Consider the following 15,873-nt stretch of genomic DNA (forward strand, 5'->3'; position numbering starts at 1 on the left):
TGGTTGATTGCAGTATCTAAATTGTCCCTTCGAGTGTGTGGGCATCCTGTCCAGGGAGTGGTCCAGTCTTGTACTCTGTGGTTCTGGGAGAGCAGCTTTCCTATCATAGATGTTCAATGGAATATATCCGCAATACTTGGTTCTCCATTTGTGAAGTGAATAAATCCCTTTCTTAAAGCCATTGTTTTGTATGTCTTCACTAAAGGCTTCACTAAAGTGAAAACAAGTTTCTTTCTTGGAGGCACTAGGAGGGGTGGTCGATGAAAATCACACTTGACTCCACAGACAATTACAATCTGCCAGACATTTATAACTTTGCAAAACTTTATTAGTCACCAGCACTTGACATGATTCAAGACTCTTAAGAACAGAATCAAGTGTTTTAAGAGACAAGGTACAGTAGAAAAGCAGAAAGGAATCTTTCTCAGGGAAAGGGTTTAAAGAAGCAGAATAATATAATTTACAAGTAGCTCTTCCTCTTCTCTTGGGTCTGTTCTTAGCTGACAATTACTGCTCAGCTGGGCTCACTGGCTTTACCCTATGTGCCAGCCTATGTGTTTCTTCGAACTATTCTCACACTGGAGGCAGGACTGGCACCGCTCTCGGTGTGAAGACCAGAAGGGCACTGGTGCCTGACCCCAGACAGGGGGCACTGAAGTGTAATGATCATGAAAAGGATTCCCCAAGTTCACTCTCCTGGCCGACCCTAGCTACACTCCAGGAGGCCCCAGCCAGCTCTGGGAGCTCCCTGCCACAGTGATGTGGATTCGGACCTAATGATCCAGCTCTCTGAGTCGACAATTTCACTGGAGAGCCCAATCCATGCATGTTGGCAGTTTCTATGAAAAGAAGCGAAAGAGCCGTTCAGTATTCCTGTCCAAGGAACATCTCTCAGTCCATTACAGTGGATTCCCAAGTTGGCTTAGTACAAGTCGGTCTCCCTCTGAACCTTCTTAAAAACAGCAAGAGCTGGAAGCACGGCCTCGTGGATATATTTCAAGAATGTTTTGAGCACCTTCTCAAAAAGAAGCTCATCAAAAGCAATTGTTCTTATTTTTCCAGGTAAGACCACATCAGTCTCACAGATGTCTACAAACACCCCCATTTGGAACTGCAGCTTGAAACCAAACTCTTCAGTAAACTCCCCTTTCTTCTTGGACAGGATTTTCCCCACTTCCCCAATCTCAATGATCCTTCTCTTACTAGTTTCGGGGTCTTCAAACACCAGGCACTGCTCAGCCACCAGGCAGGGGTACAGCTTGTGCTCTTTGAGGTTTATGATTGAGATCCCTGCTCGGACTGCTCCCATCTTCTCCTCCTCACTGGTGCCTCCTTTCAAGCAAAATACTTTTTTACTTGCCCATTCCTTCAGCATGGACCTTTTCTTTTGCTGATCATTCTGCTTTTTCTGTGACGTCCTTGATCCCTTTTGGGTACGGATCTGTTCCTTTGTCTCATTGTTCCGTGTGGTTGATCTGGCTGACTCTGCAGAAGGAGCCCTTGTTGTAGGCCGGGTCTTCTGGAGAACCAGACCATCATCATCTAGCCAGATCTCTGAGTCCAATGATGCCCTTTCTCTAGAAGAAGAGGTCACTTTGCTTGCCCTCCTTGCTATTGTGTTGGTGCCAAAGTAATTGGACTGTGCTTCCTCAGAGAGAGATGAGCATGCTTTAGCCTTTGACAGAGAGAAGCATTCTTTCCCCAAATCTTCCTCTTTCTGCTTGCCAACCTCATCTGAGACATGTAGATCCTTCTGAAACAGTGTAGGGCTTTGACTCGAATCGGTGTCATTCATAATTCTCTCAAGCATGTGGTTTGACTCTTCAAACAGAATATCCACTTTTTTCCCAGTATCATTTCCCGTGTTTGTTCCAGAGAGACATTTTTTTTTAAGGGTCAGAGTACTTACTGATCCAGAACCTTTTGTTCCAGATGGGCCTTCAACCTCACTGTTGAAGGTCCTTGTGCCATCTTCACATGTTCCAGAGCGCTCGCCAGGGCTGATGCCACAGGGTGCTCTTGGCACAGACTCTTCTGGAATGCATGACCTGTCAGAATTCGGAATTGTTTCAATTGTCTTCTCTGAAATGGAGCTGCTAAAAGAGTTGTAACCACTGCTGTTGAGACTGGGGCTACAGTTGTTCTCCTCTTCGCCTTTCAGGTCCTCTACACTTTGATTCTTGTCAGAGCCATGGGCAGATACTAGAGTAGACTGATCCACAGAAGATAGAGGTTTTGGGTAAATCTTCTGCTCAACCATAGCTGAAGGAGAAACACTGTCCAGAAAAGGGATGACTGGATCACTGCATGTTGGGTGGGTACTTTCATTAGCTGTCTGTTTCTCATCGGTGCTTTCCCCCAGCTCTGAGCAAACACCAGAACGCTGGTTCAGCCTCACCCGAAAGAACTGATTCAGGACAATGGTGGGAAATATCCTCCGGTTACCACCAATCAGGAAACTCCTCAGCTCCTGATTGGAAGTCAGCTTCCTGGCAGTGCTCCAGTTAAAAATGAAGCCATTTTTTGTCTGCATGTGTCTCAGCTTGTTTTCCAGTTTCTCCATCTCTCCCTCCTCCAGCTTTTCCCTCAGTTCCTTTATTAATCTTTCACAGTTCCCTGATCTGTCCACATATTCCTCCATCTTCGACAGGGTGTACCCACCTGGAAGAGCAACAGAGTTAGTCTGGGGATAATTAACCATTGTAAAGGGTTGATATTATCTGACATGTCGGTCTATGTGTATCTCCTATTAGCTTTTGCAGTTTTGCAGCAGGATAAGAACACTCAATTTCTAACTACAGTATAAGGACTATGGGGCTCCTCGAGTGAGACAGTAAAAGCACTAGCCTGATCATTCGAGTCTTGATTCTGTTGCCCCCCAGCTATGACGGGGATTAATCAGACTGTGGTGCGTGATTAGCTGAGCACTACAAAGAGCAGGGTGGTGTCAGCTGGGTTTCTCAGTATCACAGTGACTCTGCAACACATGGTACTCCAATCCTCCATCAGGGAGCTGTGCTCCCTGTGACATATCACAAGACAAGTGGCTTGAAGGTGCACAGGTGCCTTTTGAGAAATCAAGAATAATATTCTGGGAACAAGGAGGAACTCCCACTGGGCAAGCGAACCAGAATACCCAATCATAGCCCTGGAAAGCCAGTGTGTCTAAAGATTTTCTGTCCAACTGGGCATTCAATGACCTGAATAAGCTCATTTAATTGGACCAGTTAAACACCTTCTCTCAGCTCTTCAGTAGCTCTTTGGGAGTTCTCTAAAGAGAACTAGATTCCCTTTAGGCACACTGACAGACCTTCCAGGACCAGGGCTGGACACCTTGCAGACACACTGATCCCCAAGACCAGGACTGGACACCCTGCAGACACACTGGTTCTTCAGGATCAGGACTAGGGACCTCTGCCTTAGTGAGAGTACAGTACACTCTGGGACATCAGTCCATCACAGGACACATTTGTGGGACAGTTTAGAGATGACAATTAATCAGGACAGCATGTCTCTGGACAGTGGATGGAAATGATATCTGGAAAAACCCAGCTCCAACACAGGCAAAATATAAACACTCCACACAAACAGTGCCAGATTTGAACCCAAGAGCCCAGAGTTTTCTAGCAAGAGTGCTCCACACTGATCCCCTTGTGCTCCAAATACACATCTACACAAGTGTCTCTACACAAAAGACTCACTCAGGCCACGAGCAGAGTCCACCTCGTCGTCTCCATGAATGCCAACCATGTGTTTGTGGTGAAAAGCACTCGATTTGAAGGGCTTTCTCTCTGCAGGGAAACACAGACATCATGCTGTCAGATCCACAGGTTTTCCATCTGCTTTCGACCACAATTCAGAGGCATCCAGTGGTGCCTCTGTCAGCATTGCTCCCTAAATGTGTATGTGCAGCTCGTGACGACAAGGCTGTTATTACACAGAGGCTCCAATTCAAGTGCTGCACAGAAGGGATACCAGCTGAGTTGAGGCACTCACAGAATAAATCTCAAAGTTACTATTTGTTATTTTTGCTGATCTTTACAAAGAGTCCCCATTCCTGGTTTGCAGCTCTACTATATTGTTTTAATGCTGACTTACCCAGTTGACTGGCTGGACTCACATAGGAATGCTCTGGAGTTGAGCTGTTGTCTGCTGTCCTAAGACAGCTAAGACCTCGTCTCTCAGTGACCTCTAGTGGCCAGTTTGTGTAATCACTCCCTCTCAAGTGAACATGATCCTGCCTCACTCTGAGGAGATGCTCCGCCCCAACATGGAACATGACTTAAAGTTTTGCTGTTTTATTTGCTTACTTGCTGGGACTTCATCCATGGTTTCTGATCCCTTTCTTCTCCTTGGTTCTGCAAAAGATTAAAAGGAGGAATTGGTATTTTCCTGTCCTCTGATTGACTGATCACTGATAGTGCAGTGCAATTAGTATGTACTTTGCCCCATTCTGAGTATAGTTCGCCAGGTAGGAGTGTTTATAGTACAGCTCCTGTCTGTGGTATGTCCTAGCAACATACAAAGGTAGCAGGTTGGGAAGACAAAGACCAGCACTCTGGCTTTCTGAACGATAACCAGCAGATTGTGCCCTATAGTCAAGGGTTTCAAGAAGGCTCTCCAACTCACAGGACCCCTATCCCCAGAACAAGTTACTGAACCTCCCTGCACCCTAAGTCAGAGCCCCTAATTCAGTTCAATTCAAAATACTTTATTCATCCCAGGAGAGCAATTTGATTTGTTGCAATGTTCTTAATTTACTGCTGTCACGACCACCAGGCAGTCAAGACCAAAGCGTAATCGAGCTAATCAGTCCCAGCAGCGGGTGATTATTAACAAACGCCGCCGCACGAGTTAAACCACCTGCGCACACTCACTGTGCGGTGCGCACTGCTATTTAAACCATCTTCACCTGCTTCCCACTGCTTGGTATTGAGTCTACTCCTTGAGAGCTCTACCTGGCGTTTTTCCCCTGTACCTCGTTTATTCTGGATTTTGGATTCCTCTCTGCCTTTTCGACTTTGCACCTCGCCTCTCGCCTCAGACTGTCTGCTACCGGAGAACTTCCTGGATTACGACTTGCCTTTCGCCTTTTGACTACGACCTTGCCTCTCGTTTTGGTTTGTTCGCCTGCCTCATCTATCACCCGTGCCTGCGTCTGCACAGGATCCCTGTATCTTCCCACCAGGGATTCCTAACAACTGCAATGTGCTTATCCCAGACCTCAGCACTCCCTGTTGTGTTGGACACTACTGCACATCAGGAAAAAAAACATCCCTCAATAAAATGAGGGCTGTGCACCTCAATATCTGATGACCACAGTGCGTTCCTGGTGCTTGAATGACCACAAGGATATCTGGGATGTATTCCAGCTTGACTTTCTAATGGCTTAGTGGAATCAGTCATTGACCCTGTTTCCCCCTGTGTCCACTCTGGTTGTGGAGGGGCTTAAGTAACCTCACACCCCACTGTATTGCAGGACCACGAGGTCTAAGCAGTCCTGGACTGTCCGGTATCCATCCAGGATGACTCTCAGCCTTCCGGAAACCAGAGGCAGGAAAGAGAATCAGAGAGCGAGGACAAGCCACTGTTGCACTGACCTTGAGGGTGGGCTGGGGAGCCTGGCTGCCGACACAACAAGCAGTTTTTCATCTCGCATGCTGCCACAAAGAGAGACATACAGTACCTGTGTTAGAGTCTGCGGATTTCCGTAAGCCTCAGTTAGAAACTGCTAACCACTGACCACAAACACAAACAAAGATGGTTGATGCAGACCCCCTGAGGAGCCCCTCCAGTACCTGCCTGCGAAGCCCCTGAGGAGCCCCTCCATTACCTGCCTGCGGAGCCCCTGAGGAGCCCCTCCAGTACCTGCCTGCGGAGCCCCTGAGGAGCCCCTCCAGTTTGAGGAGGCCCTCTGAGAAACTGGGAAAGTCTGGAAGACTGGCCTCTCTTCTGTTGCTCCAAGACCGTGGAAGCATATATCAGAACCGTCCTCAGCCTATATCAGAACCAACAGTAGGTCGGCCCTTTAAATCTGGTCTTAAGACTCAGTCTTATACTTTAACATTTAAATCTGTTTAAAGTGTGTTTACTGGTCTCTTACATTATATAGGCACTATGCAAGAAAGGAATTCTTAGTTTTATTACCTTCTTTCATTGCCTGCTTGTACAAGCACCAGTTCTTCTCCTGCAGGGTCTTTAAGAATAACTCCTGGTCTCGTTTCGGCTTTTTCAGCATCATGAGCAGGAACTGCCGGACGTCCTTGCTGCAGTGCAGCTCCAGGTATTCCGACAGGTTGATCTTCTGTTTGCTCAGCAGGATGTCAGCCATTTCAACCGCTGTCTGGAATTCAAGGAGCCGGGCGAGGGAGGCAAAGGTGTCCAGCAGTTTGTTCTTGCACGCATCCTCACAAACATCTGTGAGAAAATGATAACATGGGCTTACTTTACACAACGGGTGGTAGGAGTATGGAACATGTTATGCTGCTGAAGCTTATTCCCTGGATTCCTTCAAGATACAGCTGGATAAGATCTTCCAATCAGGACAGGAAGCACTTCTTTACTAAAGGGTAGTGGGGGTGTGGAACAAGTTGCCCTACCAGGTTGTTAAAGTTGTTAAACCCTGGCTTCTTTCAAGAATCAACTGGATGAGATCCTAGGGTCAATTATGTGCTAAATTCCTACTTCAACCTTTCTTATGTTCTTATGGCTCACCCTGTTCTCATCTCTAAACTGCCAATGACATGCTTGTAGGCATTTTTTAAATTGCATTTCCATCCCACTGTGGTGGAGCTCTGGCACCTTCCTCCACGATGACATCACGCTTTCTTCTGAAAAGCTGAGCACCGGAATCTACAGCTTTATCAGACCGCATGCAGGTCACACCCACATGCACAGACACACACACATGCACAGACATACAGGTCACACACTCAAATGCACACACAGGCACATATACACACTGAAATGCACACATATGCACAGACATACACACACTCAAATGCACACACAAGCAGAGACATAGACGCTCTCTAAGAAACACATTCAAACATGCCCAAGTGCACAGGGATACTCACATACATACCGTACACTACATAAACATACCTTCTGAGCTGCAGCGTCTCATTTTTAATTTTGTTTGATGGGAGCTGAAAAAAAGGAAATAAAAAATGTGCATTTCTTTAAAAACAAGCGATCGTTTCTTAAAATTGATTACTCATTCTCCCACTACAGTTAATTAGCCCTTCTCCTGACAGACTTAAGAGCAAAGGTTCCTATATCCCAGACATAACAAAGCCCTAGATGGTATTTTGCAGACTAAAGCAGGAGAATAAATACACCACCTCTTTGGTTCACAGTGCATTGGGGTCGAGTCTCAGACAGCTACTGTAAAAAAAAAGGTTTGTGGTATAACTGTGCAAAGCACTGTGGGTGGAGAGTGGTCTACCAGGGGTTTCATGGATCATTCTGTATCAAAGCAGGTCTGGATGTGCAGAGTATTGGAGATGAGAACAGGCAGCAGCACAGGTTATGCTCATGCTGAAGGCTAGGTAGTCCACTGTTCGCTGCACCTGAAGTAATTATCATGCTGGAGGAAAGGTGGAAGGTATTACTTCCACCTGAAGTAATAACAGACCCCTCTGTATCACTAAGCAGGATTGGAGAAAACACTCTTGTTACTGTTGGTGAAAATTCTTCAGTGGGAATAGGGAGGACCATTGCTTAAATTGATTCTTGTCAATTTTCCATCCATTAACAGGAGATACTGCTGCTCTAGAATCTGTCTAGAGAACAGCAACCAGCAACATTCCCAGGCTGTAAGGAGTGTCCTACGCTGGCTGGCTGTAGGACCTGCATCTCTTCAGTGTCGAGCAGAGACAGCAGAGAGCGAACCTGATTCATTTCATACTGCTCAAAAGCCACTGACAGGGTTAACCCAGTGGACTTCATCGGGTTCGACGGTGAAACACGAAGTGGAAATTAAAAGGAAATGCACTCAAAAGTGAGAACTGGAGGCAGTTCCTCAAACAAAGTCATGCAAACTGGTCGTGGGAGTCTGGGACGAGCTGCCCAGCCGTGCTGTTGAAGCCAGCACCTGCTATGCTTCATGAAACCGCTGGATGATCCTGGAATCAACCACCAAACGGGCTGCGTGGGCTGAACCATTCTGATGCTCTTCATTTATGAGAAAGACACCTTCACCAGGTTCAGTCTTTTAGAGTCGTTAGCAGAGTTTCCTGTTACAGTATCCGGTGGTCGGACAGAAGCAGCTGTCTTATCAGTTTTCTTGCAGGAAGAGTTTTAATATTCTCTTTAACCCCTTCGTTCTTACCTTTACTTCATTGAAGCACAATTAGTGCAGTTGATAATATGAATTAAATCAGCAGGCCATTTGATTTGTATGCCTTATGTTTTATTTGCCTTATGTTCCTGGTGCTTAATTCTGTTTTAAGACTTTAATGTAAGATCCTACCCGAAAACGGAGGCTTTTTTATTTGTTTGTGCTGAATCACTTGGTAAAAATATCTGCTTTAGCTTTTTTACTTAAATCTGCAGCTTTCTCAGTCTTCGCAGATTTGTACAGGACATATATTCACAAGTGTGTAGATTATTATAAATAATAATTCCTTGCATTTATTATCATTTTAGTAATGTCTGAGCTCCTTCCACATAGAGGAGGTATCCCACTCACCCACACCACTGCATTGTACTCCAGATTGTACAGACCACAGAGGGGAGTTTATCCGGCGCATTAAGACTAACACCTACTGTATTACTAGTGCCCCTGCTCTCTACGCCATTCAATCAAGTGAAATAATGAAATTGATCACAGCATAACTGCAGAATCACAGCGCACAAACTGCACACACACGCGCACGGGTCTAAAATCTGCACCAGCCCCTCTTCTCTCCAAAACGCAACAGTTTCGCCGTAACGTTTAACGAACGCTCGTCGCTTCCATCAGGAAGTTTTTTTAACCACTTTAGGAACATTTAATCGTGCAAAACATTTGCAGAAAGTGTTGGTGTTTTCTGTGGTAGTGATCGAAAAATGATTCAGAAGTCTGTTTTAGATAGTAACCGAGTATCTTCACTCAACTGACGGAGAGTTCGGCAAGCGGGTGGTGTCACATTTTCCATAAATCCTATGAAAACTGCCAAGAGCCGAGTTCTCACCTGTCCTCTGCCTCTGAATGTCGTGCTGCTCTGATTTTTCTTTTTCACCTCGCGGCAAACACTGTCTTCAGACTGAAACTGGAAGTGCCGTTCAGGTCTGTTATAGTGAGGGGAGGGGAGAGTGCGCTGTGTTCAGGTCTGTCATAGTGAGGGGAAGGGAGAGTGCGCTGTGTTCAGGTCTATTATTGAGTGGTGTGTGTGTGCCGTGTTCGGATCTATTATTGAAGAGGGGAGTGTGTGCTATGTTCAGGTCTATTATTGAGTACTTCAGGTGGGTAGCTGCGACAGCATGCGTAGGCTGCAAAGGAACAAGTAATAGGTTTATTCCATGCTGAAAAAAAGAAGAGAGAAAACACAACGTTTCGGCCGTGGAGCCTTCTTCAGCTCCATCACATGGAATCTGTTTTTTGCTTTCCATTTTGGATATGAGGATAAAGGGAATTCATTGTCTCTTGCCTTTGACTAAAACTTATTTTTATTCCTTATGAGCTGTAAGGTTTATTTCACTAGAAATAATAACACCCAAGAATTGAGCAAATAGAAAGGTTTATTGGTGTTTTAGTCACAGTAATTTAGACTTATTCTGCCTGGCTGAGGACTAGCCTCCTGGCCATACTGTAGGAAGAGGAGACTAGAACCCCCAAAAAGAACCAAGCAGGACCTCAGACAACCCATGCAGTATGAATGGAAAACAGAGAGAACTTGAGAGAAATATCCTATGATGTATGGCCTGACAGATAGAGTGTTAGCTGTGGCTATCTAGTGCTTTCTCCCATAGGCTCAGTACACAGTGATCAAGTAGAACTAAGTTAAATCTTCCCTTTTAACATCTAAAGCAAAGCTGTACTTTCATGTTATGACTAGAACTATGGAACATCCTGGCACTATGGCACAGTACTATAGTGAGTATGAATGTAATATATATGTTTATTTATATAAAAAAAGAACAATTATTTTAGTTTTATGAGGTATTATGTTTTGAACTTTAAACTGAATTTTGCTAACTGGTGATTTCAGCGCAATGAAATCATTTGCTTGTGTCTGTTATCCTGTATTTTGCATCAAATATTCAAACCAGAACTGTGGTCTTGCTCACTCTCAAAAGCGATGTACAGTAGAGGAAGAAAAAAGGCTGGTGCCTGAAAAAAAAGGTAGAAAAGCCTCTGAAAGCTGGGATAGTCAAATGGCTGAGCGTGTGCTTGCGTGTACAACTGGTTTTATCAGGAAATGGCAGGCAGTGCTTGTATAATTTATATTATCACAGTAGGTGTTTCCAAACTTAAAAGGAACGTGAGGTCAGCCTGCATGAAGTCTGTCTTATGATTGACCCTTTTCTAAATAACTCGCCTGTTTTCTTATTTTCATCTGAAAATGTGAGTATTACTATTGGTATTCTGAGCACGTCTACTTCTAAAAAATAATGAGTCTCAATACATTAAATGCATTAATCATATGAATTAAGAGTGGAATAATACCCTTATTCTCTACATACACAACAACCAATGTGAATGGAGAAAAGAAAACCCATTGAGCAAAGGGCAACATGGTATAGAACAGAACTTTGAAAGGATTGAGTTATTCCTTCATTTCCTAGAAACACATGTGGTACACATTTTTATGAAGTGCCCATTAAGGGGGGCTTATGTGCTCCCTCGAACAACTAAAAAAGACAGAAAAAAACAAAAAATGTATTTCCATTCGAAACGCTTATCTACACAACACCTCAATACAAACACAAATACAACCGAGAAGGCAGAAAGCCTCAGCTCTCCTTGATGAGCTCAATCACAGTCAGCTGTATTTGTCTACCTATTTGTCCTCTGTGTACAAAATAGGATCTTTTGTTTCTGTGAGGTTACTTTAATTGTATGAATTATGTGAATCGTTGTTCAAGGTTGAGTGCTTCACCTGTTCGTTCCCTTTATTGTCAGCTATCACGCACATCAATTTTCAAACTAGACTTTCAATTTCAATCTCTTGTTGGTCAACTGGAAAGGGCTGTATTACTGCCCAGCCTCAGTCACCAGTGGTGGGTCTCTGTGTGCAGTCTGCTGTGCAGTTAGAGCATTTCCTGAGGATTGTTCTATCCCAGAATTCCGAGTACCATCAGGGACTGTGTTTATGCTGTGTTATAATATGATATAATATAATTAATAACTACTGTAATATAAACTAATATAATAAATATATAATGATCGTCCTCTGATCACATAGATTTTACCGTTGTATCACTCTGATTAGCAAAGCAGTTATCAATATCATTGCCTTTATTTCGGCTTCTAGATTTTTTAAAATACTTTTCATTTGATTTGAAAAACATCTGAACATCTAGATAGATAGATTCTTTATTGATCCCTTGAGGGAAATCGCACCTACATAAGAGTACTTATATGTACTTATCTACATAAGAGTACTCATATTTTTAAATCAATGTCATTCAAGGATATGTTGCTTTTTTTACTTTTTAAACCAGAAAATTCAATTCTGGCAGCTAGTTTGCTACAAAGCAGGAGGTTAAGAAAATGAGACAGATATCAACAATAGACAAAGTAGGATAATCAGTAATGTAAAAAAATGGTAACTCCCAAATTGTGCAAAATATGCCAAGGATATTCCGCAGTAGTTGGTATAATTAGAGGCACTTGAGATCTTTGTTCTCTAGTACAGCTTTTGAGGAACAAATCAGAGGCAAATTGGGATAATCAAGTATTTATTAATGAATACAATACCACACACTAAAGTAAACAACACAACATGCAACAACATAAAACATACCAGTTACTCCATCTACAAACAAGGCGTTTCAGAAGCCTACGTCCTGACCAACAAGAACCTGCCCCCAAGTGTTTAAAATCCTATATAATACCTACAAAGGTCAAGAAGAGTGATAAACCTGCCTACTAAACCAAGCGTTAAGCATTACAGTTAAATCCCTCCTCGTCCTATAAATTCAGATAGTACAATGGAACCCTACTTCCCTATTCTAAATGTTGCATCCAACCAGGAGAGACCATTTTAAATCTAAGGATTCTTTATAAAAGACATAAATAACAGAATGGGAAGTGCTCTTAACAAGTTTCAAATACTTAATTAGAATCTCTCACCTGGACCTCCATTTTCTCTCCCTGTATCCTTCTGTCATTCTGCCTGTTCTGTATCCTTCTGTACCTTGCATCTTCTGCTATTCCCTTCTCTACCTCTCTTTTTATCCTGTTTTCCTGGCTTGTTAATTAAGTAGGGTAAGCCATGGAAAAAAAAACATATTTCCTTTTCATTAATCTGTCTCAGATCCACAACATTAATTTGCAAAATAGACCGCAGCAAACACCTCTAGATCCTGAGACACCTCAAATAGCCACTTCAATAGATTAAACAGTACCCTTATATGATAATTGAAGTACTAATGCATTGGTTTAAAGTTGTTATAAATAATATTCATCAACTAAAAGAATCAAAAGAATCAATAGTAATCAGCTAAAATAACAACATGAATTTCCTCCTCTCTTCCAGTCTGCACTTTCTCTGCCCCTGTGAACATCATGAGCCACCGTAATGAAATAGGCAATAAAACTGTCAGTGAGCCTGTAAAGTCATCCCCAGCCTGTGATTCCCCACACTGCTGACACAGAACCTGGAGCGTTCGTTACACTATGAACACAAGACCTTGCTGAGATGTAGATGCTAATTAGGGGGCACTGGAGGCAGGGAGAGGCTCATTCACTCTCTCGATAGATTCGTCTTATCTGTGGTGCCGCTAATATGAAAGTGGTTTTTAACAGCCTTTAGCTCGGTTTCATCCTGCTTTGTTCTTCTTTAATCCAAGACCCCATTGGCCAGACTGAATTGCGAATAAGCGAATTCTCGAATGTTAAATTTGTGTGTGCCTGGCTTTCCTTGGGTTGTCCACTCCGATATCAGCGACAGGGTGGTGAGCCCTTTTTCCTCTCCCATTCTAATTGCAGGATATCACCTTCCTGACATCCGTGCCTGTGAGCAGGCTGCGGCCTGGCTTTCCTCGGGTTGTCCACTCTGATATCAGTGATATAATGTGAACGTGCCTATTGCCCTGTCTACTGTATTTTTCCCGGGTTTTTGTGTTTTTATTTTTGTTTTTTGCTTGGTGTTTAGATTTTTCACTTCCTGGTTTCCCCTTCTCTCTGGTCCCCCTGACCCCTGTGTTGTGGAGCTCTTGGTTCCTATCTGTGTAGTGTGGTTTGTTACCCTGATCTCCCAGGTTTATTTCGGTCATTGTTTGTGCTTGTGTACTTGTCTTTTTTTTGTTTTAAGTCTCCGGAGCTCTACATGACCCCCCCTTCCTCTACCCAATAAAGGTTTATACCCTGGAGGAGGGGGCAGCTCTCAGCCGTGGACTCCCGGAGGTTTCCTTTCAGTTAAATGAGGTTTTTCCTCCCCCCAGTGCTGTGCAGCTCACTTATTTGTATGGGAGTCAAGAGCCGCACATGGGGGGGGGGTACTGTCACGCCCTCCGCAGGCTGTTATTTCAGATTTGGTTTCATCTGTTCCTTCCTTTTAACATGAGGTATTCAGTAGTCTTCAGGAGCTTCTTCAATTATGGCACTTCTTCCTGGAAAACTAGAAAGGGCAGTTTTTCTTCTGTGATGAAATGTTGTTATTGCCAGAGGATTAGGTCTCAGGTCAGTGGTTTGGGGGAAACTGGCCTGGTGAGCTTTCATCTACAACTCCTTCTCAGAAACCCCCAGCTTCCAAATTGTAACTAAGCACCATTGCCACATTCCTAGCCAAGTCATAGCTGGAAACAACAGTGTGGTCTCATCCACTCAAATAACTGTATTTTGGTACACATTATCAGTAAAGGAATTTTTTCTTATAAGTACATCGTGAAATTCCTCTCTCATCTCATCTGGCTTCCCATTGCTGATCGATTCTTAACTGATGCACCCAGTTCTGAGGGTACTTAAATACTGCCTCTGATGCTCTCTCTTGTTTTCAGCTTCAGAAATTGAGAACCTTGGCCCCAGATGTAAGTCTTAATCTTCATCCAATTCTTCTCTATTAGAATCTTATAGTATATTCCTGTGAATCTTTACGTTTGACATTACCTTCAGAGGGCCTATGTTACTTTTTTGGGAAGTGCACTTTGCTCACTTACAGTAGCTCTTTTTTGACTGCACAGAAGTGTTTTGGATCATTTCCTCTCTCTCACCACACTAACTTCCCATCTTTTGATATCTTACAGCTTTCTATACAATCTCCCAAAGCAATGCATCCTCATCTTCTGTCTCTGCTTCTGCACTGATGGCTTTGGGATTCGTTTCAGGTTAGTCTCCTTTGTTGGGGGGTTGGAGGCACCTCGACCCCAGGCCAGGGGGCTGCCCCTTAACCAAGCAAGTTTTGACTAAAACTATCCCGCCACAAAATACTCAAACATTCACATGCAATTTTGTTGTGTCTTGTGAAATGGAAGTTCATAACTGAAGTTCTGGAGGGATAACAACAAGTCAATGCCACCCAGCTCGTCCTTAAGATAATAATTATGGAAACTAGCTATACATTTCTAACATAAACACCTCACCTCATTCACATTTGTCTCCTGCATCCCTCCTCCACCTGTCACAACTGTAGTCCCTCCCCCCTTATGGGCGCTCCGGCCCTTTCACTTTCATTTTGTGCACCTGTCTCCTGTTCCCAGTCCACCTTAAAAGCCAGGTGCTGACGTTAATCCCGGCTCTGCATCTGATCTCCGTATCGTGCGAGTCCGGCACTTGGAAGCGCCTGGTACTGTTAAGGTTGTAGTCTCTGTTCCCATTCCCATTCCCGGTTCCGACCCGGTTCTAGTTTTTATCTTGTCTGGTTTTGGATGGACCTCCCGAGTTTGGACTTTGCTTTGTTTTGGTTTCCTCCTTTGGATTTCTACTGGATTGTTTGATCCCCGTTTCCTGCATGGCTTTTCCCCCAGTGTTTCCTCACTATTCCGAATTGTCGCCCGCATAGAGTCTGGAAAGAACTGTTCGTTACACCACCCCTCCTCTACCTTGCACTCTTCCTTGGTTAGCTCCTTGCCTGCTTGTTCTCTGATGTCCAGGGGCTGCCCGTCAACCAAGATGGTTAAGACACAATGATCCTACAAAGAAATACTCAAACTTTCACAAAGCATCCGATTTTTGGATATTTTCCCCCTTGTGAATGTTGTATATCGATTTTGATAGTTTTTATTTTTGTGTCTCTACCTCCTTTCAAGAAAACAACACATTTTGTATTTTTATTTGTCATTCTTTGCTGCTGCCTGTAAGGTTAATTTTTTGTGATCCAACAGTAGGTGTGCGAACGAACAATAAGTCTATTATTATAAATAAGTTTAGCAGGCTTACTCATTTACAGGAAGCAACTGACCAAGTGACTCTCAGAGAGAGATGCAGTTTCATGGTGAGTCTCGGAGAAAGCCTTGTATTTGTGTGTTGTTTGGGAAGCCAGTAAGCAGCTAAGCCTCTCTGTTGCAGATAGTGAATAAGCTAGTTAGCACTCAAATTACAGCTTAGGTTTGGTGTGTGGAGTTACTGTGCTGTCCTTGAAAACCAATATGTTTCCTTAAAGTCTATAAAACTACTGTATTATATTAATTCTACTAATAATCATCATAGTCCCAGCTGCCTCAGGATGTGTAGACTGCATAGGAACAAGTAAAGGTTAATTCCACGCTGAAAAGAGAAGAAAAGAA

The 15,873-nt window shown here is 43.6% G+C and overlaps 1 protein-coding gene across 1 annotated transcript; it reads right to left on the reverse strand.

Annotated features, from left to right (window-relative positions):
- Positions 1–306: 306 nt before the first annotated feature.
- On the reverse strand, positions 307–9,285 carry LOC107076534 (uncharacterized). Its single transcript, XM_015340306.2, has 7 exons — positions 9,177–9,285; positions 7,105–7,148; positions 6,148–6,417; positions 5,601–5,660; positions 4,311–4,358; positions 3,702–3,791; positions 307–2,661 (listed from the first exon to the last, which is right to left on the reverse strand). The coding sequence occupies exons 2-7, from the start codon at positions 7,124–7,126 to the stop codon at positions 923–925; spliced, it is 2,229 nt and encodes a 742-aa protein (XP_015195792.2). The 5' UTR covers positions 7,127–7,148; positions 9,177–9,285; the 3' UTR covers positions 307–922.
- Between the last annotated feature and the right edge of the window lie 6,588 nt (positions 9,286–15,873).

Source organism: Lepisosteus oculatus, chromosome 3 (assembly GCF_040954835.1).
Source record: "Lepisosteus oculatus isolate fLepOcu1 chromosome 3, fLepOcu1.hap2, whole genome shotgun sequence".
In the NCBI taxonomy this organism is placed as follows: domain Eukaryota; kingdom Metazoa; phylum Chordata; class Actinopteri; order Semionotiformes; family Lepisosteidae; genus Lepisosteus; species Lepisosteus oculatus.